Source organism: Mobula hypostoma, chromosome 6 (genome assembly GCF_963921235.1).
Source record: "Mobula hypostoma chromosome 6, sMobHyp1.1, whole genome shotgun sequence".
NCBI classification, from domain to species: domain Eukaryota; kingdom Metazoa; phylum Chordata; class Chondrichthyes; order Myliobatiformes; family Myliobatidae; genus Mobula; species Mobula hypostoma.
Genome location: NC_086102.1, coordinates 111628006 through 111653359, shown reverse-complemented (window position 1 = coordinate 111653359; position 25354 = coordinate 111628006). Strand labels below are relative to the sequence as shown.

Below are 25354 nucleotides of genomic sequence, written 5' to 3'. Positions count from 1 at the left end.
GAACCCAGACAGATACTGTACTGATTCGCAGAGAATGCAGCAGTAGCCAGGAAGCACACATCACATCTTTAAGAAAAAAGCCGAAATAAACATGCTAATTAATTAGGTGCCGCCTAGCACATAATTGTCGGCCCAGATCAGTGCCGATGCAATCGGCAATCGCCTCTGATCTGCGCTGACATTTATGTGCTGGGCAGCACTTAATCAATTAGCATGTTTATTTTGGCTTTTTTCTTAAAGATGCGCTGTGTGTTTCCCGGCTACTGCTGGACCCCTGCGTGCTTCACGGCAATGTATCAGTCGGCAGCCCGGAGGGTGGGAACCACTGCACCACCCCAACCTGCGACGACTCAGTCTAACACACCATCATCAGTGTGCTCGGCGCTGTCCCAATTCCGGTAAGTGATACTACACTGTACGTACATTATTTCTACTTTATATAGGCTGTGTATTTTTACGTGTTATTTGGTAGATCTGGCAACTTCATAGTTTAAAGGTTACTAGAGAACGCGTTTATGCCAACAGCGCTTGCGTGAGATTTTCTGCCGAGAGCGCTTGCGTGAGATTTTCACTACGGAGATCTATGCAGGCAATCATTGTAGAGAAGTATTTCTACTTTATATAGGCTGTGTATTTATCATATCATTCCTGCTTTTCCTATATGTTACTGTTATTTTAGGTTTTATGTGTTATTTGGCATGATTTGGTAGGTTATTTTTGGGTCTGCGAATGCTCACAAAATTTTCCCATATAAATAAATGGTAATTGCTTCTTCACTTTACAACATTTCGGCTTACGAACCCATAGGAACGCTCTACCTTCGGATGGCGGGGGAAACCTGTACTCTAAGTGTGGTCTAACCAGAGGCTCTTGAACTCAACCCCCCAAACGAATGAAGGCCAACTCACCATACACGTTCTTAACCACCCTAGCAAGGGAAATCAATGACAATATAAGTGATACAGTCCCAGAGAACGTGCAGAGCCAAGGGACATAACGGGGTAGATTGTGATGTCCAGGATCCACCTTATCGTACTGGGAAAGTGCCCAATATAACCACAGGGTAGAAGCTGCTGTGGAGCCTGGTGGTACCTGTTCTCAGTGGGAGTGGGGAGAAGAGAGAATATCTGGGGGCTGTGGAGTTTTTGATTATGTTGGCTGAGGCAGCGGGAAGCGCAGACAGAGTCCACGGAGGGGAGGCTGGTTTCCGCGATATGCTGACCTGTGTCCACCACGCTCGGCGGTCTCTTGTGGTCGTGGGCAGAGCAGTTGTCGTATCAGGGCGTCTTGCATCTGGGTAGGAAGCTTTCTATGGTGCATCAAATTGGTGAGGGTCAATTGGCCCATGCTTTCCTCTCTCTGCTGCCATCAGGAAGAACATACCGGAGCCTCAGGACTCACATCACCAGGTTTAGGAACAGATATTATTCCTCAACCATCAGGCTCCTGAACCAGAGTGGATAACTTCACTCAGCCCACCACTGAATTGATTCCACAACTTACGGACTCACTTTCAATGACCCTGCAACTTGTGCTCTCAATATATATTTATTTATTGTTAATTTTTGTATTTGCACAATTTGTTGTCTTTTGCACATTGTTTGTCTGTCTTTGTTTTGTGCGGTTTTCATTAATTCTATCGTGTTTCTTTGTATGTACTATGAATGCCCACAAGAAAATGACCTTCATGGTAGTATACAGTGAGAGTGGTATATAAGTATTTTGATAATAAATTTACTTTGAAATTTGATCTCTGAAATTCCTTTGACCTCCTGAGCAAGTATAGGCGTTGGTGAACTTTGTTCATCTTGGTGTCAATTTGGAATTAGATTGATTGTGGGGAGAGGGGAACGGGGCTGTGGAATTGGTGTAGCGGGAGCTAGTATGAGCTCGATGGGATGAATGGCTCCCTGTGTGTTAAGGATTCCGTGTCACAGCAATGCAGGCCGGAGCCTAAGGCTTTCCCTTCCGTGTTCACTCTCGGTAAGTTTCGTCTGGGTTTGTGGGGTGGAACGAAGCTCTAATGGGATCTTTCTCTTCCCCAGAGCCCAGGAGTTACGTGGAGTCTGTTGTTCGGACAGCGACCGTGGGTGGGGGCCAGCAGCAGCCTCGCCCCGTACCTCAGAGCTACCCAGTGGAGACTCCAGCCCGAAACACGTCCATCCTGTCATCGTACACACCCCCAACGCCCATCTCAACCAGTAGCCCTCTGTCCAGCATGGAGAGGTGAGGGGCAGCATGTGTCGGGGCAGATAAACAGAGGGGGAGACTGTGCATGTTTGTCAGGGTGTGAGTTTGAACCTGGCCAATATCTCTAACCCTGGGTTGATGCCTAGACGGGGGTTTAATCCTTGTTTCTTGTACTGAAAACAATACCAAAGTGAGGCCATTTGGCCCATCACCATCTTTCTGGGGAGCAACCCCATCATTCCCATTGTTTGCCTGTACCCCTTCAGTCTGCTCCCCCCACCCCCGTAGTGTGTGAGCTGGAACATGAGGCACATCCTCTGAGGACCATATTACTTAATCTGTATTCCCTTTTCACACAGAGGACACACTTTGGCCCATGGAGTCCCTGCTAGCCCACAGAACAATGCTGTTCTCTGCTTATTTCCCTGCAATTGATATCCCCCCCCCACAATTCTACCACTCACCCACACACAGGGGGCAATTTACAGTGGCTGATTAAGCCCCCGAACCTGCACGTTGTTCTAACGTGGGTGGGTGTGGGACTGGACGGCCAGAGACTTTTTCCCAGGGCAGAAATGGCTTATATGAGAGGGCACCATTTTAAGGTGATTGGAGGAAAGTATAGGGTTGATGTCAGAGCTACAGAGGGGTTTTTACACGGGGGTAGTGTGTGGTTTTTTACACAGGGGGTGGTGTGTGCATGGAATTCACTGTTCTAGATTTGTGTGTAGGTGTGCAGACTCCCAACAGTTTATGGAACATAAAGTATTGCAGCACAGGACCAGCCCTTCAGCCCGCAATGTTGTGCCATGTGTTTAACCCACTGTAAGATCAAGCTAAAACTTCCCTCCCACATAGCCCTCCATTTTTCCATCATCCATCTGCGTAGACCATAAGAGAAGGGAGCAGAATTAGGCCACTCGGCCCATTCAGAATGCTCTGTCAGTCCATCATGGCTGATTTACAGAATCATAATGCCATTGGATTATACAGAATCACAGCACCAAAACAGGCCCTTCGGCCCATCTAGTCCAGGCTGAATTATTATTCTGCCTCGTCCTATCGACCTGCATCAGACCATACCCGTTGCCCTCAGTACCTTTCCCTCAATGCACTTATCCAAATTTCTCTTAAACGCTGAAATTGAACCCTCTAAGTGAAGAAGTACCCCCTCATGTTCCCCTTAAGCATTTCACCTTTCACCTTTAACCCACAGTCCTTTGCAAAAGTTTTAGTCACATAGGTATAGCGAGGGTGCCTAAAACTTTTGCACAGTTCTGTAGTAACTTATGTATTGCACTGTACTGCAGCTGCACAGAAAGACAAATTTCATGATATATGTGAGTGATGATATGGGTCTCTTTTGAAGACTGAGAGTGGGAAGGGGGCAGGGAGAAGGGAATCATGGTTGGGAAAGGGGGTAAAAGAGAGGGGAGAGAGCAGGAAGCACCAGAGAGACATTCTGTGATGATCAATAAACCACTTGTTTGGAAACAAGTGACCTTGCCTGGTGTCTCAGGGCTAGGTGTGTCTGCACCTGTGATACCCCCCAGCACCTGGCACTCCTTCTTTGCCAAGTTCCACCAGATTTAGATTTACAAACTCGCTCTCCACTCCACGTTGACAAATACAGCACCATGCAAATGTTTTAGACGCCCAAGACTTTTGCACAGTATTCTAGTTCTAGTTCTCCTCTCACTCAACCTCAGTGGATAAAGCCTCCTTGCATTTACCCTGTCAATATGTGTTGGCGCATGGCCAAGTGGTTAAGGCGTTCATCTAGTGATCTGAAGGTCGCTGGTTCGAACCTTGGCTGAGGCAGCGTGTTGTGTCCTTGAGCAAGGCACTTAACCACACATTGCTCTGTGACGACACTGGTGTCAAGCTGTGTGGGTCCTAATGCCCTTCCCTTGGACAACATCGGTGTCGTGGAGAGGGGAGACTTGCAGCATGGGCAACTGCTGGTCTTCCATACAACCTTGCCCACTGGAAACCTTCCAAGGTGCAAATCCATGGTCTCATGAGACTAATGGATGCCTATTATCCCTCCTAATATTATGTACCTCTATCAGGGATAGTATCCTATCCTATTCAACCTTTTCTTATAAATCAAGTCCTGGCAACATCTTTGTAAGTTTTCTCTGCACTTTCAATCTTATTGACATCTTCCCTGTACGTAGGTGACCAGAACTGCACACAATACTCCAAATCTGGCCACATCAATGTTGAATACAATTTCAACATAACATTCCAACTCCTGTACTCAGTACCCTGATTTATGAAAGCCAGTGTGCCAAAAGCACTCTTCTCAACCTTAATAATTTCTCCTTTGGCTCCTCCGACTTCCTCCAAACTAAAGGTGTAGCTGTGGGCACCCGTATAGGTCCTAGCTATGCCTGCCTTTTAGTTGGCTTTGTGAAACAATCTATGTTCCAAACCTCTTATGGTATCTGTCCCCCACTTTTCCTTCGCTACATCGACGACTGCATTGGCGCTGCTTCCTGAACACATGCTGAGCTTGTTGACTTCATTAACTTTGCCTCCAACTTTCACCCTGCCCTCAAGTTTACCTGGTCCATTTCCGACACCTCCCTCCCCTTTCTAGATCTTTCTGTCTCTATCTCTGGAGACAGCTTATCTACTGAAGTCTACTATAAGCCTACTGACTCTCACAGTTATCTGGACTATTCCTCTTCTCACCCTGTCTCTTGCAAAAATGCCATCCCCCTTCTCGCAATTCCTCCGTCTCCGCCGCATCTGCTCTCAGGGTGAGGCTTTTCATTCCAGGATGAGGGAGGTGTCCTCCTTTTTTAAAGAAAGGGGCTTCCCTTCCTCCACCATCAACTCTGCTCTCAAATGTATTTCCCCCATTTCACGCACATCTGCTCTCACTCCATCCTCCCACCATCCCACTAGGAATAGGGTTCCCCTGGTCCTCACCTACCACCCCACCAGCCTCCGGGTTCCCCTGGTCCTCACCTACCACCCCACCAGCCTCCGGGTCCAACATATTATTCTCCATAACTTCCGCCACCTCCAACAGGATCCCACCACTAAGCACATCTTTCCCACCCCCCTGCCCTGCTTTCTGCAGGGATCGCTCCCTACGCGACTCCCTTGTCCATTCGTCCCCCCCATCCCTCCCCACTGATCTCCCTCCTGGCACTTATCCGTGTAAGCGGAACAAGTGCTACACATGCCCCTTACACTTCCTCCCTTACCACCATTCAGGGACCCAGACAGTCCTTCCAGGTGAGGCAACACTTCACCTGTGAGTCAGCTGGGGTGATATACTGCTTCCAGTACTCCCGATGTGGCCTTCTATATATTGGCGAGACCCGACGCAGACTGAGAGATCGTTTCGCTAAACACTTATGCTCTGTCCGCCAGAGAAAGCAGGATCTCCCAGTGACCACACATTTTAATTCCACATCCCATTCCCACTCTGATATGTCTATCCACGGCCTCCTCTACTGTAAAGATGAAGCTACACTCAGGTTGGAGGAACAACACCTTATATTCCGTCTGGGTAGCCTCCAACCTGATGGCATGAACATTGACTTCTCAAACTTACGCTAATGCCCCACCTCCCCCTCGTACCCCATCCGTTATTTATTTATGTACATGCATTCACACATTCTTTTTCTCTCTCTCCTTGTTCTCCCTCTGTCCCTCTGACTATACCCCTTGCCCATCCTCTGGGTTTTCCCCCCCTCCCCCTTTTCCTCCTCCCTGGACCTCCTGTCCCATGATCCTCTCGTATCCCTTTTGTCAATCAACTATCCAGCTCTTGGCCCCATCCCTCCCCCTCCTGTCTTCTCCTTTCATTTTGGATCTCCCCCTCCCCCTCCCACTTTCAAATCTCTTGGTAGCTCTTCTTTCAGTTAGTCCTGACGAAGGGTCTCGGCCCGAAATGTCGACTGTATCTCTTCCTAGAGATGCTGTCTGGCCTGCTGCGTTCACCAGCAACTTTGATGTGTGTTGCTTCTCAACCTTATCTACCTGTGACGCCACTTTCAAGGAATTACAGATCTGCATTCTCAGATCCCTCTGAAAAACGCACTCCTCAGTGCCCTACTCTTCACCGTGTAAGTCCTACCCTGGTTTGTCCTCCCAAACTGCAACGTCTCATCCCACTTCTCTAGCCTTCTCCTGGTGACCTTTGACCCCTTTACTAATCAAGGACCTATCAAGCTCTGCTTGAATATCCCCAATGACTTAGCCTCCTCAGCCAGCTGAGGCACTGAATTCAATATTTCACCACCCTCCAGCTAAAGAAATTCCTCCTCATCTCTGTTCTAAATGAATGCCCCTCTATTCTAGGTAGTCAGCTGAAAAACAGGACCTCCAGGGTAGTAATCTCTGGATTGCTGCCCACGCCACATGCCGCTGAGGGTAAGAATAGGATGATCTGGCAGATGAATGCGTAGCCTAGGAACTGGTCCAGGGGGCAGGGGTTCAGATTTCTGGATCACTGGGATCTCTTCTGGGAAGGTATGGCCTGTACAAAAGGGACAGGTTACACTGGAAGCAGTGAGGGATCAATATCCATGTCCACAGGTTTGCTAGAGCTGTTCGGGTGAGTTTAAACTAATTTGGCAGGGAGATGGGAACTGGAGTGATGGTGCTGAGGATGAGGTAGTTGGTTTACAAACAGAGGCAGTGTGTCGTGAGACTCCTAGTAAGGAGAGGCTGATGACAGGGCAAAACTGCAGTCAACAGGATGAGTTGCAATGTAAAAGGTGAACAAAGTCGAAAAGGTGAACAAAATCGGACAGAAGGTGTTATATTTGAATGCGTGCGGTATATGGAATGAGTTGAATGAACTTGTTTAACAGTTACAGATCATTGTGGGCATCGTGGTATCGTGGCTGAACGAAGATTATAGCTGGGAACTTAACGTTTAAGGATACACGTTGATTTGAAAGGACAGGCAGGAAGGCAGAAGGGGTCGTGTAGCTCTGTTGGTAAAAAGATGAAATCAAATCCTTAGAAAAAGGTGACATAGGGTCGGAAGGTGTTGAATTGTTGTGGGTAAAAGACCCTGATGGGAGTTGTATACAGACCCTCAAACATAGTAAAGATGTGGTCTACAACTTACAAAGGAAGATAACAAATGCATGTCAAAAGGGCATGCAATTGTCATGGGGGATTTCAATATGCAAGTAAATTGGAAAAATCAAGTTGGTGCTGGATCCCAAGAGGGCGATTTTCTAGAATATCTACAAGAATGGTTTTTAGAGCAGCATGTGGTTAGCCCACTAGGGGATCAGCTATTCTGGACAGGGTTTTGTGCAATGAACTGGAATTCATTAGTGAGCTTAAGGTAAAGGAACTATTAGGGGAGAGTGATCATAACATGATCGAATTCACCTTGCAATTTGAGAAGGAGAAGCTAAAGTCAGATGCATCAGTATTGCAGTGGAGTAGAAGAAATTACAGAGGCATGAGAGAGGAGTTGACCGGAATTGATTGGAAAAGAACACTGGCAGGGATGACGGCAGAGCAGCAAAGGCTGGAATTTCTGAAAGCAACTCAGAAGGCATGGGATATATACACCCCAAAGAGGAAAAAACATTCTAAAGGCAGGATGATACAACTGTGGCTGACAAGAGAAGTCAAAGCCAACATAAAAGCCAAGAGAGGTCATATAACAGAGCAAATGTTAGTGGGAAATTAGAGGATTGGAATGCTTTTGGAAACCAACACAAGACAACTAAAAAAATCATAAAGAAGGAAAAGATGGAATACGAAGATAAGCTAGCCAATAATATAAAAGAGGATACCAAAGATTTCTTCAGATACAGAAAGTGTAAAAAGGAGGCGAGAGTAGATATTGGACTGCTGGAAAATGATGCTGGAGAGGTAGTAATGGCGGACAAGGAAATGGAACTGAATAAGTGTTTTGCATCAGCCTTCACTGTGGAAGACACTAGCAGTATGCCGGAATTTCAAGAGTATCAGGAGGCAGAGAGTGTCTGAAATTGCCATTACTAGGGAGAAGGTTCTTCGTAAACTGAAAGGTCTGAAAGTAGATAAGTCATCTGGACCAGGTAGTATATACCCCAGGGTTCTGAAGAGGTGGCTGAAGAGATTGTGGAGACATTAATAATAATCTTTCTAGAATCAATTGATTCTGGCATGGTTCAGGAAGAATGGAAAATTGCAAATGTATCCCCACTCTTCAAGAAGGGAGAGAGGCAGAAGAAAGGAAATTATAGGCCAGTTAGCCTGAGTTCAGTAGTTGGGAAGATTTTGGAGTCGATTATTAAGTATGTGATTTCAGGTTACTTGGAGGCACATGATAAAATAGGCCATAGTCACATGGTTTCCTCAAGAGAAAATCTTGTCTGACAAATCTGTTGAAGAAATAACTAGCAGGATAAACAGAGGTGATTTATTGAATGTGTGTACTTGGATTTTCAGAAGGCCTTTGACAAGGTGCCGCAAATGAGGCTGCTTAAGAAGGATAAGAGCTGCTGGTGTTATAGGAAAGGTACTAGCACGGATAGAGCTTGGCTGTTTGGCAGATGGCAAAGAGAGGGAATTAAGGGAGCCTTTTCTGGTTGGCTGCCTGTGACCAGTGGTGTTGCACAGGGCCTGTATTGGCACTGCTTCCTTTTTACATTATATGTCAATGACTTGGATGGCAGAATTGATGGCTTTGTGGCCAATGTTGTGGATGATCCGAAGACAGGTGAAGGTGCAGGTAGTTTTGAGGAAGTAGAGAGGCTACGGAAGGACCTAGACCATTTATGAGAATGGGCAAGGAAGTGGCAGATGGAGTACAGTGTCAGGAAGTGTATGGTCATGCAATTTGGTAGAAGAAAGAAAAGAGAAAATAGAGTGGTCTTATGGTCTTATGAGACTGTGCCCTTTGGTTCCAGGCTCTCACTAAAGGAAACATTTGCTTCACGTTCACTCTATCTTGACCTTTCAATGTTCGTTTGGTTTCAATGAGATCCCCCCTCATTCTTCTAAACTCCAGCGAGTACAAGCCCAGAGCCATCAAACACTCCTCATGCATTAACCCTCTCATTCCTGGAATAATTCTCATGAACCTCCTCTGGTAGGCCCAATGTCTTGTAAAGCCTCAGCATTATATATTTGCTTTTATATTCTAGACCTTGAAGTGATTGCTAACATCACATTTGCCTTCCTCACCACCTACTCAACCTGCACAAGGACTCCCAAGTTTCTTTGCTCCCCCTTTAAAAATAGTCTATACCTTTCTTCCTTCTACCAAGGGCACTTCCCAACACTATAATCCATCTGCCACTTCTTTGACCATTCTCCTGATCTTCTGTCTGTAGCCTCTCTGCTTCCTCAACACTACTTGTCCTTCCACCTATTTTTGTATCGTCCGGCCACAAAGCCATCAACTTCATCATCCAAATCATTAACATATAATGTGAAAAGAAGCGGCCTTAATATAGATCCCTGTGGAAAACCACTAGTCACAGGCAGCCAACCAGAAAAGGCCCTGTTTATTCCCACTCTTTGCCTCCTGTCTGTCAGCCATTTTTCTATCCATGCTAGTATCTTTCCTGTAATATCATGGACTCTTATCTTGTTTAGCAGCCTCGTGGGTGGCATCTTTTCAAAGACCTTCTGAAAATACAAGTTAACAACTTATCTAAGAGTTTCTTAATTGTTGCTGATGTATCTGCCTCTACCACTACCCCGGCAGTGTGTTCCATGCACTCACCACTCGCTGTGTAAAAAAAACTTACCCTATCTCCTGTAAAATGCCATTCCCTTTTCTCAGTTCCTTTGTCTCCGCTGCACTTGTTCCCAGGATGAGGCTTTCCATTCCAGGATGTCAGAGATGTCCTCTCTCTTCAAGTAACAGGGTTTCCCTTCCTCAACCATTGAAGCTGCCTTCACCGGCATATCCTCTATTTCCAAAGCATCCATGTTCACCCAATCTTCCCACCGCCTTAACAGTAATAGAGTTCCTCTTGAACCTACCTCCCTATGAGCCTCCACGTCCAACACATCGTCCTCCACAACTTCTGGATTCTACCACCAAATACATCTTTACCTCCTCCCAACCCCTGCTTTCCATAGGGATTGCTCTCTCCATAATTCCCTTGTCCATTCATCCCTCCACACTAATCTCCCTCCCGTCACTTACCCCTACAAGCAGCCTAAGTACCACACCTGCCCATTCACCTCCCCCCTCACCTCCATTCAGGGCCCCAAACAGTCCTTCCAGGTGAGGCAACACTACACCTGTGGATCTGCTGGGGTTATCTATTGTGTCCAGTGCTCCTGATGTGGCCTCCTCTACACTGGTGAGACCCATTGGGACCAATTTGTTGAGCACCTCTGCTCCACCTGCCAAAAGCGGAACCTCCCGGTGGCTAAACATTTTAATTCCCATTCCTGTTCCGGCATGTCAGTGTGCGACCTCCTCTTGTGCCAAGATGAAGCCTCCCTCTGGAGGAGCAAGAGTTTAATTCCATCTGGGTAGCCTCCAACCTGATGGAATGAATATCAATTTCTCCTTCCGGTAAAACAAAATTAACCTACCACTTCCCTCTTCTTCTGTTCCCCACTCTGGCCTCTTAACTCTTCTTACCTGCCTGTCACCTCCCACTGGGTCCCCTCCTCCTTCCCTTTCTCCCATCGTCCACTCTCCTCTCCTATCAGATTCCTTCCTCTCCAGCCCTTGACCTTTCCCACACACCTGGCTTCACCTATCACCTTCCAGCTACCCTCTTTTCCCTAGACACTAGACACTAGAATACTACAGCACAGTACAGGCCCTTCGGCCCTCGATGTTGTACTGACCCATATATTCCTTAAAAAGAAACGTACTAAACCCATATTACCCCGTAACCCTCCATTTTTCTTTCATCCATGTGCCTGTCCAAGAGGCTCTTAAATACCCCTAATGTTTTAGCCTCCACCACCATCCCTGGCAAGTCACTCCAGGCACCCACAACCCTCTGCATAAAAAAACTTACCCCTGATGTCTCCCCTAAACTTCCCTCCCTTAACTTTGTACATATGCCCGCTGGTGTTTGCTATTCGTGCCCTGGGAAACAGGTACTGGCTATCCACCCTGTCTATGCCTCTCATAATCTTGTAGACCTCTATCAAGTCACCTCTCATCCTTCTACTCTCCAAAGAGAAAAGTCCCAGCTCTGCTAACCTTGCCTCATAAGGCTTGTTTTCCAATCCAGGCAACATCCTGGTAAATCTCCTCTGCACCCTCTCCATAGCTTCCACATCCTTCCTATAATGAGGTGACCAGAACGGAACACAAAAAGCCCCCACCTTTTTCTTTCTAGCATTTCCCTTCTTCATTTCCAGTCCTGATAAAGAGTCTTGGCCGAAAATGTTGCCGGTCTATTCATTTCAATAGATGCTGCCTCAGCTGTTGAGTTCCTCCAGCATTTTGTGTGTGATACTTTGGATTTTCAGCATCTGCAGACCTTTTCGTGTGTGAGATTTGCTTCCCCCTCCCCCACTATACCTTACACCAAACACCTCAAAATTATGCCTCTCCGTATTAGCCATTTTGGCCTTGGGGATAAAAAAACCTCTGACTATCCACACCTCTTATCATATTTCTATCAAGACTCGTTTGCTCCAAAGAGAAAAACCTGAGTTCACTCAGCTCATCCAAAAGTTTTGAAGTCTTTAATTGCCTGGGGGGATGATGGAAGTTGCACACAGATCCAGTGAAGTGGAGGGAATGTCCCCTTCTCTCCTGTGGAATCAGTGAATAGGTACGGGTCTTCTGGGACGCAGCTGCCATCTTGCAAGATCTGGTCACATCCTCTGGGGACACCAGCAATGGGCCGAACCATCTCTGTATCGCTCTGCCCCACAGCTGGTCGGCTGTGTAAGTGCCATGTTTTCACAGACTGTTTGATTGGGAAGAGCCGCTACCTCATAGCACCAGAGTCGTGGGTTCGATCCCGACCTGTGGTGCTGTTGGTGTGGAGTTTGCATGCCGCACCTGTGACCTCCTCAGTTTCCCCCCCACACCTCCCCCTCGAGCTGACATCCCGCAGGTGTGGAGATTGATCGGTTAGATTGATAGATGGACAGATAGGTACTTTATTGATCCCAAAGGAAATTACAGCTTCACAGTAGCATTACAAGTGCACAGATAAACAAATATTAGAAGGGAAGTAAGAAAGAATAAAAAATAACCTATTTCAAGCAGTCTAACAGGAGGGGGTCACCACTTCTCCAGCTATAGGTTGACTCACTATAGAGTCTAATGGCCGAGGGTAAGAATGACCTCATATGTCGCTCTTTGGAGCAGCACAGTTGTCTTAGTCTGTTACTAAAAGTGCTCCACTGTTCAGCCAAGGTGGCATGCCGAGTGTGAGAAACGTTGTCCAGAATTGCCAGGACTTTCCGTAGGGTCCTTTGTTCTACTACATTCTCCAGTGAGTCCAGTTTGACTGCTATAACATTACCAGTCTTTCTAAACAATTTTTTGAGACTGTTGATGCCATTGACCCAGCATACCACCGCATAAAGATTATAATGGTGACAACAGATAGGTAGAACACGTGAAGGGGAGGCCTGCATACTCCAAAGGACCTTACTGTCCTCAGGAAGTAGAGGTGACTCTGGCCCTTCTTGTCCACAGCCTCTGTGTTAGTGCTCCACTTAAGTCTGTCATCCAGGTGCACCCCCAGGTGCTTGTAGGCCCTCACCACATCTACATCCTCACCATCAATAGTAACAGGGAGCAGTGCAGGCTTAGTCTTCCTAAAGTCCATCACCATCTCCTTTGTCTCACTGATGTTCAGCTGCAGATGATTCAGCTTGTCCTCCACCAGGGCCCTGTATTCATCCTCACGTCCTCCCTTTATACACCCAACTATGGCCGAGTCATCAGAGAACTTCTGCAGATGACGTGACCCAGTGTTGTATCTAAAACTCCGAGGTCTACAGGGTAAACAGGAAGGGGGCATAATGGGCTGCTGTAACGTACCCCCCGGTGTGAGGGTGAAAAGTGAAGTCTACGGGGAATTGATGGAAATGTGGGAGGAAGGTGAAACACTAGCATAGCATTTAGAGCAATGTTTTACGCAGACCAGCTGTAAGATCCGGGTTCAAATCCCACGGCAGTCTGTAAGGAATCTGTACATTTTCCCCATGACTGGGTGAGAAGGAAGGTGAGGAAGAGAGCATTGGAGGATGATAGCCAGGTCAATGAGGTAAAGGAGGGGAAAGGGTCTGGAAACGGCCTGCCCTGGAGTTGGAGTTGGAGACAGACAGCCTGTCCTGGGGTTGGGGTTGGAGACAGACGGCCTGTCCTGGGTTGGAGACAGACGGCCTGCCCTGGGGTTGGAGACAGAAGGCCTGTCCTGGGGTTGGAGACAGAAGGCCTGTCCTGGGGTTGGAGACAGACGGCCTGCCCTGAGGTGGGAGTTGGAGACAGACGGCCTGTCCTGGGGTTGGAGACAGAGCGCCTGCCCTGGGTTGGGAGTTGGAGACAGACGGCCTGTCCTGGGTTAGAGTTAGAGTTGGAGACAGACGGCCTGGCCTGGGGTTGGAGTTGGAGACAGACGGCCTACCCTGGGGTTGGAGTTGGAGACAGATGGCCTGTCCTGGGGTTGGAGTTGGAGACAGACGGCCTACCCTGGAGTTGGAGTTGGAGACAGACGGCCTGTCCTGGGGTTGGAGTTGGAGGCAGACGGCCTGTCCAGAGGTTGAAGTTGGAGACAGACGGCCTGTCCTGGGGTTAGAGTTGGAGTTGGAGACAGACGGCCTGTCCTGGGGTTGGAGTTGGAGGCAGACGCCTGTCCAGAGGTTGAAGTTGGAGACAGACGGCCTATCCTGGGGTGGGAGTTGGAGACAGACGGCCTGCCCTGGGGTGGGAGTTGGAGTTGGAGACAAATGGCCTGTCCTGGGGTTGGAGGCCTGTCTGTGTCGGTGGGGCGGGGGGGGAGGGGAAGGAGCTTGCTTTGCTATTGTTACCTTTTTTGTTTCGTTGCTGTTGCTGCTTGTACTGTTCTGCGGAGCATCATGGGCATGTTTCTGGCAGGTGCCTGAAATGCACGGCCTGGGGTGGTGGCAGAGGCGGAAACATTTAGATAGACACATGAAAGTGTCGACAGTGGAGATGGGCATTCCGTGGGCAGAATAGATTAGTTCAGTTGGCCAGTTGATTACTAATTTAGTTGGTCCAGCACAACATTGTGGGCCGAAGGGCCTGTTTCTGTGTTGTACTGTTCTGTGTGGTCACACCTGCCCCCAGCACATCCTGACATGGTGTTGGTTGTTTACGCAAATGATGAATTTCACAGTGTCTCTCTTTCGGTGTACATATGGTAATTAAATCTGCGCCTGAAGGTGGAGGAACAGAAAGAACTAACTGTGTCTCTTCTTCCCACAGCCCCTTCCTCGCCAGCTGCTTGTCGACAGATATCAATGGCCAGAGCAGCTCGGCAGCCCAGTCCTCCCTGGATTCCAGCCTGCGGTCGAGCAGCCTCTCGCACCCTTCGCTCACCGAGCGCTACTTCAGGGCCAGCCCACCCCGTCAGGCCGGCAGCGGCCCGAACACGGACGCCTTGAGAGGCGACCCCGCCGGATTCGGCCCCAGCGCGCTGTACCCTGAGCGGCCCTCCGGCGCCCAGCTCAATGCGGCGGGGAGCGTGGGGTTCCCTGAGAGCCCGCAGCCCCTGCACCGGACCGTGGCCACCAACACCTCGCCCAGCCCCTTGCTGAGCCGGCAGGCGGCTCCCGGCAGCCCTGGAATCAGCAGGCACCCCCTGGGGGCGCTGACCGGGGTGTCGGGCAGCCCCATCCTGCCCCGGTACCACGGCGTGGTCAGCGCCAGTGCCCCCGTGACTCCCAGCAGCCCGGCGGCAGAGACCTACCCCCCATATGGGTTCCCTGCCCCGCCGGCCCAGGCAGAGGACGGGTACCCGGGGCTGAGCCAGCACGGCAGCCTGGCAGGCCTCTCCGCTCCGGGGACGCCAGGGTTCCCCGTCTCGCCGGCCTACCTGAGCGCTGCCGGCGGCTCCCCCGTCCTCGGCCGCGGCTACGCCGGGAACAGCCCCCAGCCGCAGCTGCCCCAGAAGCGACGGACGTCGAGCGGCGAGCGCTCCGGCAGCTCAACCAACTACGCCACCGTCAACGGCAAGGCCGCCTCGCCGGTCTCCAGCGGGGTGTCCAGCCCCAGCGGCAGCAGCACGCCCGGCCTCGGCTTCACGCACACCCTGCCCGACTTCTCCCGGCTGGCGCTGCCCGGTAAGCAGGGGGGCTGTTTCCTCCACCTCGCACCCACAGCACAGACAGTGACCCATGGGCACAGGCAGGGGCACTGGGCCACAGGCAGTGAGCCATAGGCACAGGCAGGGGTACTGGCACAGACAGTGACCCGTAGGCACAGGCAGTGACCCATAGGCACAGGCAGGGGCACTGGCACAGGCAGGACAGGGGCAAAACAGATAGGGCACAGGCAGTGTCCCACTGGCACAGTGTCCCACAGCACAGACAGTGACCCATGGGCACAGGTGGTGTCCCACTGGCACAGACGGGATAGTGATGGGACAGATAGCACAGAGGGGAGGCAGACAGCACAGGCAGGACACAGATGGGACACCGGAAGGACAGAAAGATCACAGACACCACCGACGGGGCACAGACTGGACGCAGATAGGGCGCTGAGTGTGAAGAAGGGACGGAGAGAGAGCACAGACGGGGGCACAGACACCACAGGCGGGAATGCAGAGGGTAATCCACCCACAGTTATGAGTCAGGTGTTCAATAAATACAGCCCAGTATCAGCACTGGTCAAACACTGGACAGTAAGATTAGTCTGAGCACTGACACAGGGCTGTGGGGAGAGAGTGGGACAGTGGGTTTAATCTGGGGACCGGACACAGGGCTGTGGGGAGAGAGTGGGACAGTGGGTTTAATCTGGGGACCTGACACAGGGCTGTGGGGAGAGAGTGGGACAGTGGGTTTAATCTGGGGACCTGACACAGGACTGTGGGGAGAGAGTGGGACAGTGGGTTTAATCTGGGGACCGGACACAGGGCTGTGGGGAGAGAGTGGGACAGTGGGATTAATCTGGGGACTGGACACAGGGCTGTGGGGAGAGAGTGGGACAGTGGGTTTAATCTGGGGACCTGACACAGGGCTGTGGGGAGAGAGTGGGACAGTGGGTTTAATCTGGGGACCGGACACAGGGCTGTGGGGAGAGAGTGGGACAGTGGGATTAGTTAGGAGATTGAACACTGCAAGCAGAAATGGGGCAATTTAGTAATTAGAGTCGGTAAACAGACAGAGAAAGGGGCGGAGGGGTTAATTTGATTCATACAGGTCTCAGGAAAGAGTGATGTGGTGTTGTTCCTTGCTGTTAGAGAAAGAAGGGCTGTGGGGCCAATTGCTATTGATACAGGGCTGAAGGAAGAGTGGGCCGGTGGGTTAATTGGATTCACGCAGCGCTCTAAGGGGAGAGGGGTGGTGAAGTTAATGGGATTGGTAAGGGCCTGTGAGGACAGTGTGGCACTAATTGGTTTTGACGCAGGCTGTAGGGAGACCCAGGGCTGGAAGGTTAATTGGATTTACAGAAGACTCTGGAGAGTGAGGAAGTCGTGTGATTAATTGGATTGATGCCGGACTATTGGGAGAAGGCGAGGTGGTGAAGTGAGAGTGTGTGACAGTTGTTAAAATATTTTTCATTGTCTCAGTGTGGCAGACATGCAATGGTGCACTGTGATATCGTCTGGAGATCATGACGAGAGAGAACTGAGGGGTTGTTCAGTTCTGCCTTTCTCCTCTGGGACACGGTTTTTCGCCAAGACTGGATGGGACGTGTGAATCTGTCCTTGTCCTGATGGAAATCTATGCTGCAGTGTGCTGAATATGTACATTCAGTCCAGAATTCAGTTACATTCGGGGCATTTAACAAATTCTTAGATAGGCACATGGATGATAGCCAAAGAGAGAGCTCTGTGGGAGGGAAGGGTTAGATTGACCTTAGAGTAGGGGAAAGGGCCATCACAACATCGCGGGCCGAAAGACCTTTACTGTGCTGACGTGTTTTATGTTCTATAATTAAATACAGATATAGTCTCACTTGCTGCCTTCCAGTAGGCAGTCCGATAACTGTGATTTGAGAGCATGTCTTATGAGGAAAGTTTGAGCAAGCTAGGGATTTTCTCTTTGGGGCCAAAGACAGGTGAGGTGAGAATGGTGCAGAAGATGATAAGAAGTATAGATCTAGTGGACATCGAGAGACTTTTTCCCAGGGCAGAGATCAAAATTCATTATCACAGTACTTGTACGTCACCATATACTGTCCTGAGATTCATTTTCTGGCAGGCATTCACAGTCGAACAAAGAAATACAATAGAATCAATGAAAATCTATTCACAGAGACTGACAAACAACCAATGTGCAACAGAAGACAAACTGCAAATACAAAATAGTGTTAATAATAAGTAAATAAATAATACTGAGAACATGAGTTGTAGAGTCCTTGAAGATGAGTCAATAGGCTATGAAATCAGTTCAGTGTTTGAAAAAGCTCTGAGCTGATGTTTCTTGAGGAAATAACAGGCAGGATAGACAAAGGAGAGTCAGTGGGTGTTGCTTACTTGGATTTTCGGAGAACTTCCGACAGGTTGCCGCACATGAGGCTGTTTAACAAGATAAGGGGCCATAGTATTACAGGGAAGATACTAGCATGGATAGAGGATTAGCTGATTGGCAGGAGGCAAAGAACGGGAATAAAGGGGCCTTTTCTGGTTGGCTGCTACTGATGAGTGGTGTTCCGCAGGGACAGGTGTTGGGATCGCTTCTTTTCACATTATACGCGAATGATGACGGATTTGTGGCCAGCTTTGCAGACAATACAAAGACAGGTGAAGGGGCAGGTAGTGCTGAGGAAGCAGGGAGCCAGCAGAAGGACTGAGACAGATTAGGAAAATGGACAAATAAATGGCAGATGCAATATAGTGTCAGAAAGTGTGTGGTCATGCACTTTGGTAGAAGGAATAAAGGTGTGGACTATTTTCTAAATGGGTAGAAAATTCAAACATCTGAGGTGCAAAGGGACTCAGGAGAGCTTGCACAGGATTCCCTGAAGGTTAACTTGCAGGTTGAGTCAGTGGTAAGGAAGGTTAGCGTTCATTTTGAGAGGACTAGAATCTAAGAGCAAGTGTGTAATTCTGAGGCTTTAAAAAGCATTGGTCAGACCAGACTTGGAGTATTGTGCAAACACAAGGAATTCTGCTGATGCTGGAAATTTAAGCAACACACATCAAAGTTGCTGGTGAACGCAGCAGGCCAGGCAAATCTCTTTCAAATCTCTTACTAGCTCTTCCTTCAGTTAGTCCTGACGAAGGGTCTTGGCCCGAAACGTCGACTGTACCTCTTCCTAGAGATGCTGCCTGGCCTGCTGCGTTCACCAGCAACTTTGATGTGTTTTGGAGTATTGTGAGCAGTTTTGGGCCCCTTATCTGAGAAAAGATGTGCTGGCATTGGAGAGGGTCCAGAGGAGGTTCACGAGAATGATTCCAGGTTTGGTGACTCTGGACCTGTACTCACTGGAGTTCAGAAGAATGGGACGGGATCTCATGGAAGCCTATCGAATATTGAATATCGAATACACAGAGCGTGGTTGGTGAGTGAAATGAGCTTCCGGGGTGATGGTAGAGGCAGATACATTAGGGACTTTGAAGAGGCCCTGAGACAGACAGATGGATGATAGAAAAATGGAGGGTTATGAGGGAGGGAAGGGTGAGCTTGATCGTGGAGTAGGTTAAAAGGTCAGCACAACGTCATGGGCTGAAGAGCCTGTATTATGCCGCACCGTTCTGTGTTTTAACCCTGTTCTTCAACCATCTCGTTATCTTTGCAGACAGCAGCCCAGAAACCCGAGCCAATGTTAAGTTCGTCCAGGACACCTCAAAATACTGGTACAAGCCAGATATCTCCCGAGAGCAAGGTATGTGGGATGGTTCAGAAGGAGCACCTAAAGTTCAAAGTTCAAACTAAAATCTGTTATGAGTACATACATGCCAGCCCATACAATCTGAAATTCATTTTCTGTGGGCGTACTTAGCAAATCTCTAGAACAATAACTAAACAGGAACTATAAACTGTAAACAAACTGCAATTGCAGATGATAAATAAATAGCAGTAAATAACAAGATATAAGAGTCCTTAAATGAGTGTAGTTATCCCCTTTTGTTCAAGACCCTGATGGTTTATCTCTCAGAAAGGATGTGTTGTCTTTGGAAAGAGTCCAGAGGAGGTTCATGAGGATGATTACAGGAACAAAGGGATTAACATATGAGGAGCATCTGGCAGCTTTGGACCTGAACTCACTGGAATTTAGAAGAATGTGTGGGGATCTCGTTGAAACCTACCGAATGTTGAAAGGATTAGATAAGGTGGATGTGGAGAGGGTGTTTCCTATGGCGTGGGTATCCAGAACTAGAGGGCACAGCCTCAAAACTGAGGGGCGACTCTTTAGAACAAAGGTAAAGAGGATTTTTTTTTATAGTCAGTGAGTAGTGAATCTGTGGAACGCTCTGCCACAGACCCTGGTGGGGGCCAAGTCTGTGGGTATATTTAAGGCAGAAATGGATCATTTCCTGATTGGTCAGGGCATCAAAGGGTATGTTGAGAAAAAAGGTGTAAGGGATTGAGTGGGATCCAGAGCAGCCATGATGGAATGGCAAAGCAGAGTCGATGGGCTGAATGGCCTAATTCTGCTCCTATGTCTTATGGGTAGAAACTATTCTTGAATCTGGTGGTGCAGATCCTGAGGCACCTGTACCTTCTACCTGATGGCAGCAGTGTGAAAAGAGCACGGCCTGGCTGGTGAGGATCTCTGATGATGGATGCTGCTTTTCTTCGGCAAAGTTTCATGTAGATGTGCTCAGTGGTTGGGAGGGATGTACTGGGCCGAATCCACTACTTTTCGTAGGATTTTCTGCTCAAAGGCATTGGTGTTCCCATACCAGGCTGAAATGCAGCCGGTCAGCACACCTTCCACCACACCTCTATAGAAGTTTGCTGAGGTTTCTGATGACATGCCGGACCTCTGCAGACTCCTGAGGAAGTACAGTCACTGCCGTGCTTTCTTTGCAATTGTACTTATAGTTGCTACCGGGAACAGCTGGACGTAGGGTGTGGTGGTGTGAGTAACATTCAACAATTTTAAAGAAGAAACAATTATATAAAAATAAAGTTTGAGATTAAACTAGGGAAATGGAATAAAATGTGCGTAAACACATAAATATCAGCACTTTCACAATGTAAACAGCATTATTTAAAGTGTTTACAGCACAGTCATGGGGGTAATAGAGGGGGTAGGGTGGGGCTAACTAGAATAGTTTATCAGATTAACTGCCTGGGGGAATAATCTTATATGATGGTTCTCTAACCACTCTCTCATTCCTCTCTAACTCCTCCCTCCCCTTTGCCCCTCCATTCTAACCCCTCTTTCCCTCCTCTTCAATTTGCCCCTTCCCTCTAACCCCTCTATTCCCCCACTCTCTTTCCTCTCTAACTTCATTCCATCTCCCTTTTAACTCCTCTCTCCTTCTCTCTGACTGCTCTGTCACGCCCCTCTCTCCCTCCTCTCTAACCCTCCTTTCCCTCCTCCTCTCTCTCCACTCTGCTCCACCCCCCTTCCCTTTAACCCCTCTATCTCTTCACTCCGTCTTTCCTCTCTAACTTCATTCCATCTCTCCTTTCTGTCTCTCGCCTCTAAACCCTCCTTTCCACCTGTAACTCATCCCTCCTTCTCTCTAACCCTCCTCTCATGCCCCTCTCTCCCTCCTCTCTAACCCCTCTCTCTCCGCTCTAACTCCCCTCTCCCTCCCTTCTCTCCCCGTGGCCCTCCTTTGCAGCAATCGGCCTGTTGAAGGACCGGGATCCAGGAGCGTTCATTATCCGGGATAGCCACTCGTTCCGGGGAGCCTACGGACTGGCGCTGAAAGTCTCCACTCCTCCTCCATCCGTCAGCCCACAGAGTAAGAAAGGTAGGGAGATGCCAGGCCCGGACAAAGGACGGGGTCACTCCCACCACTGCTGACTGTGGGCACGGTTCCCCTGAGTTACCAGACTGGCATCCAGGACTAGAGTCACAGAGCACTGCCGTGCAGAAATCTATTACTCTGCCTCGTCCCACCAACCTGCGCTGGACATTGTCCTCCACACCCCTCCCATCCATGCACTTAACCAAACTTCTCTGAAATGTTTCAATCAAACCCACATCCACTACTTTCACAGGCAGCTCGTTCCACACTGGCACCACCCTCTGAGTGAAAGAGCTCCCCCTCATGTTTTCCTTAATATTTCACCCTTCACCCTTTACCTATAACCTTATAGTTCTAGACTTGCCCTACCTCAGTGGAAAAAGCTGATCCATACCCCTCATAATTTTATATGCCTCTATCAAATAGTTTCATAAACCCCCAGACTGGGGCATTCCATCAGACTGGGTGGTAAATGGCAACAGAGTGCAGGACTTGGGATGATGGCTGCACACCTCCTCATACCTCAACTCCATTCTTCGTTGAGTCCCTTTCCACCTCCATCCATGATACTTCCCATGTTCTCAATCTCCTCACTAGCTTTCAATTTTCAGGCTTTGACCACCTCATTTTCACCATGGATGTGCAGTCCCTCTACACTTCTATCCCCCATCGAGAAGGCTTTAAAGTTCTCCACAGCTTTCTCAATAAAACAACCAACCAGTTCTCCTCCTCCATCTGGCAGAACTGGTCCTCACCCTCAGCAATTCTTCCTTCAGCTCCTCCTACTTTCTCAGACTCGAGGAGTACCCCTGGGCCCCAGTTATGCTTGCCTTTTCATTGGCTACATTGAGCAGTCCATGTTCCAAATTCCTGAACTCTTCCTCTGCTACGTTGATGACTGCATTGGTGCTGCTTCCTGTATCCATACAGATTTCATAAATTTCATCAACTTTGCCTCCAACTTCCATCCTGCCCTTAAATTCACTTGGTCCATTTCTGATACCTCCCTCCTCTTCCTCAATCTCTTTGTCTCCATCTCTGGAGATAAACTGACCAGCATCTTTTATAAACTCCAGATTCCCATGGCTATCTTGACTATACCTCTTCCCACCCTGTCTCCTGCGAAAATGCTATACCCTTTTCTCAGTTTCTTCATCTCTTCCCAGGACAAGACTTTCCTTTCCAGAGCATCAGAGATCTCCTCCTTCTTTAAAGAGTAGGGTTTCCCTTCCTCAACCCTTGATGCTGCTCTCACCCTCAATTCCTTCATTTTCCAAATATCCGCACTCACCCCATCTTCCCGCTGCCTTATCAGTGATAGAGTTCTTCTTGTCCTTGCCTACCACCTGATGAGCCTCCTCACCCAGTACGTCATTGTCTGCAATTTCTGCCTCCTCCCAAGAGATGCTACCATCGTTACCTCCCACCCTTCTGCCTTCCGTAGGGATTGATCCCTCCATAATTCCCTTGTCCTTTCACCCCTCCCCACTGACCTCTGTCCTGGCACTTGCCCCTGTAAGCAGCCAAAGTGCGACACCTGCCCATTCGCCTCCATCCTGAGCCCCAAACAGCCCTTCCAGGTGAGGCAACACTTCACCGGGGACTATGCTGGGGTCTTCTATCATGTCCATTGCTCCTGTAGGTTCTTGCAAATGAAACGAAGTGGGGCATTTTGTATTTAATGAAACCCATAACACTTTTTATTGAAATCCAAAACCTAAAAGCAAAATTGTGTTAAAAAAAATCTTGACAGAATAACGTCACCACGTCAGACCAGCCTCTTAAAGTGGAACCCCAACTCAGTGTCGATGGTTGTGAATTATGCACATTTTTCCCTGCATTCCTGACGCAGCCTCCTCTACATTGGTGAGACCTATCGTAAGTTGGGGGGTTACTTCATCGAGAACCTCCGCTCCTTCCGACAAAAGCGGAACTTTCTGGTGGCCAAACGTTTTAATTCCCATTCCCATTCCTGTTCAGACATATCAATCCGTGGCCTCCTCCTGTGCCATAATGGGGCTACTCTTAGGGTCAAGGAGCAACAACTTATTTTCCATCCGGATAGCCTCCAACCTGATGGTATGAATATTGATTTCTCCTTCCAGTAAAAACATTTCTCCCTCCCTCTTCCCTCTTCTTCTATTCCCTACTCTGACCTCTTACTCTTCTCATCTGCCTATCCTCTCTCCCTGGGTCCTCTCCTCCTTCCCTTCCTCTTCTCTCTTCTCTCACTTTCCTCTCTTACCAGATTTCTTCCTCTCCAGCCCTTTACCTTTCCTAACTAACACACACAAAATGCCAGAGGAAAATGATAAAGAGCTGATGTTTCGGCCTGACTCCCTTCATTAGGACCGAAATGTCAATTGTTTGTTCATCTCCATGGATGCTGCCTGACCTGCCGAGTTCCTCCAGCATTTTGCGTGTGTTGCTCTGGATTTCCAGCAGCTGCAGGATTTCTTGTGTTTCTTTTTGCCTTTTCTACCCCAGCAACACACACAAAATGCTGAAGGAACTCAGCAAGCCAGGCAGCATCTGTGGAAAAGAGTAATCAGTCGACGTATCGGGCTGAGACCCTCCATCAGGACTGGAGAAAGAAGATGAGAAGTCAGAGTAAGAAGGTGGGGAGAAGGGAGGAAGAATTACAAGTGAGCAGATGATAGGTGAAACCAGGAGAGGGGGTGCGTGAAGTAAAGAGTTGGGAACTTGACTGGTGAAAGAGATACAGGGCTGGAGAAGTGGGAATCTGGTAGGAGAGGACAGAAGACCATGGAAGAAAGGGAAGGAGAGGAACATCAGAGGGAGGTGATGGGCAGGTAAGGAGATAAGATGAGAGAGGGAAATGGGAATGGGGAATGGTGAAGGAGAGGGAGGGCCATTACCGAAAGTTCGAGAAATCTGGTTGGAGGCTACGCAGACGGAATATGTGATGTCACTCCTCCAACCGGCATTAGAAGAGGCCACGGACTGACATGTGGGAATGAGAATGGGAAGGGGAATTGAAATGGGTGACCACTGGGAGATCCTGCTTTTTCTGGCGGATGGAGCGTGGGAGGCTTCTACCTACCCTCCTGGCTCTATCCGTCACCTTCGAACTATCCTCCTTCCCCTCCACCCAACTTCTTTATTCTGGCGTCTTCCCTCTTCCTTTCCAGTCCTGATGAAGGGTCTCAGCCCAAAGCATCAGCTATTTATTCCTCTCCATAGATGCTGCCTGACCTGCTTAGTTCCTCCAGCACTTTGTGTGTGACAGGCTATCTATGCCTTACATGATCTTGTACACCCCTATCACGCCAGTACATCCTTGGTCTGTGTTGGTTGTTCATGCAAGTGGCTTATTTCACTCACAAACAAGAGAAAATCTGCAGATACTGGAAATCTGAGCAACACAGGCAAAATGCTGGAGAGACTCAGCAGGCCAGGCAGCGTCTATGGAGAAATGTACAGTCGATGTTTCGGGCTGAGACTCTTCAGCATTTTGTGAGTGTTGCTTGACTCATTTCACTGTGTGTTTCGAAGTACAAGTGACAAATAAAGCTAACCTTTAAAATCTCTTTGAATGGTGGGGGGGGGGGTGGCACAGTCTGCTGCCCGTTGTCTCATTTGGAACGGAATTGTTGGGTCTGCCTCTCTCTCCCCCGCAGGGGGCACCGGGCTCCCTTGCCCCAACAGTGTGATTCTCTTCTCCAGGTGACCTGACCAATGAGCTGGTTCGACATTTCCTGATTGAAACCAGTGCCAAGGGGGTGAAGTTGAAAGGCTGCCCCAACGAACCCTACTTTGGTGAGTATGTCAATCATCATCGGTTAGTGGCGTGATCAGACGGGTTTGCAGGGCAAGTCCCACCCCAGGGACAGGGGGGTGAGCCACTGGGGAGGGATGAGGGGTGAGCTGTCGTCGCTTCTGTGCTGGGCAGGACCCTTGTACCCCCTTCACAGGGACTAGCTGGGGGTCTGGTGCAGAGTGTGCTTAAATCAGGGTCTATCTACAGCACATTCAGCCCATCGAGACTGTTCCAGCTCAGTACAATGGCAGCCCACTCAGAGTTATAACAGCATGAACCCGACTCACCTGTAGGGAGGGGTTCTGGGGTGGGGTAAGTGATTCAGTTTTGGTCAGTTAGTATAAGTCTATGAAGGTGTGTGTACATGTGTGTGTCTCTGTGCATGTGTATGAGTGTGTGT

The 25354-nt window shown here is 48.9% G+C and overlaps 1 protein-coding gene across 8 annotated transcripts in view; it reads left to right on the top strand.

The window, feature by feature from the left end:
- Positions 1-25354, top strand: part of tns1b (tensin 1b) — a 392135-nt gene that overhangs the window by 345554 nt on the left and 21227 nt on the right. For all 8 annotated transcript variants that reach the window (XM_063051466.1, XM_063051470.1, XM_063051471.1 and 5 more), the window contains 5 exons: positions 2046-2226; positions 14564-15420; positions 19043-19129; positions 21045-21176; positions 24861-24953. In XM_063051466.1, coding sequence (XP_062907536.1) covers positions 2046-2226; positions 14564-15420; positions 19043-19129; positions 21045-21176; positions 24861-24953 — 1350 coding nt within the window. The remainder of the gene's footprint in view (positions 1-2045; positions 2227-14563; positions 15421-19042; positions 19130-21044; positions 21177-24860; positions 24954-25354) is intronic.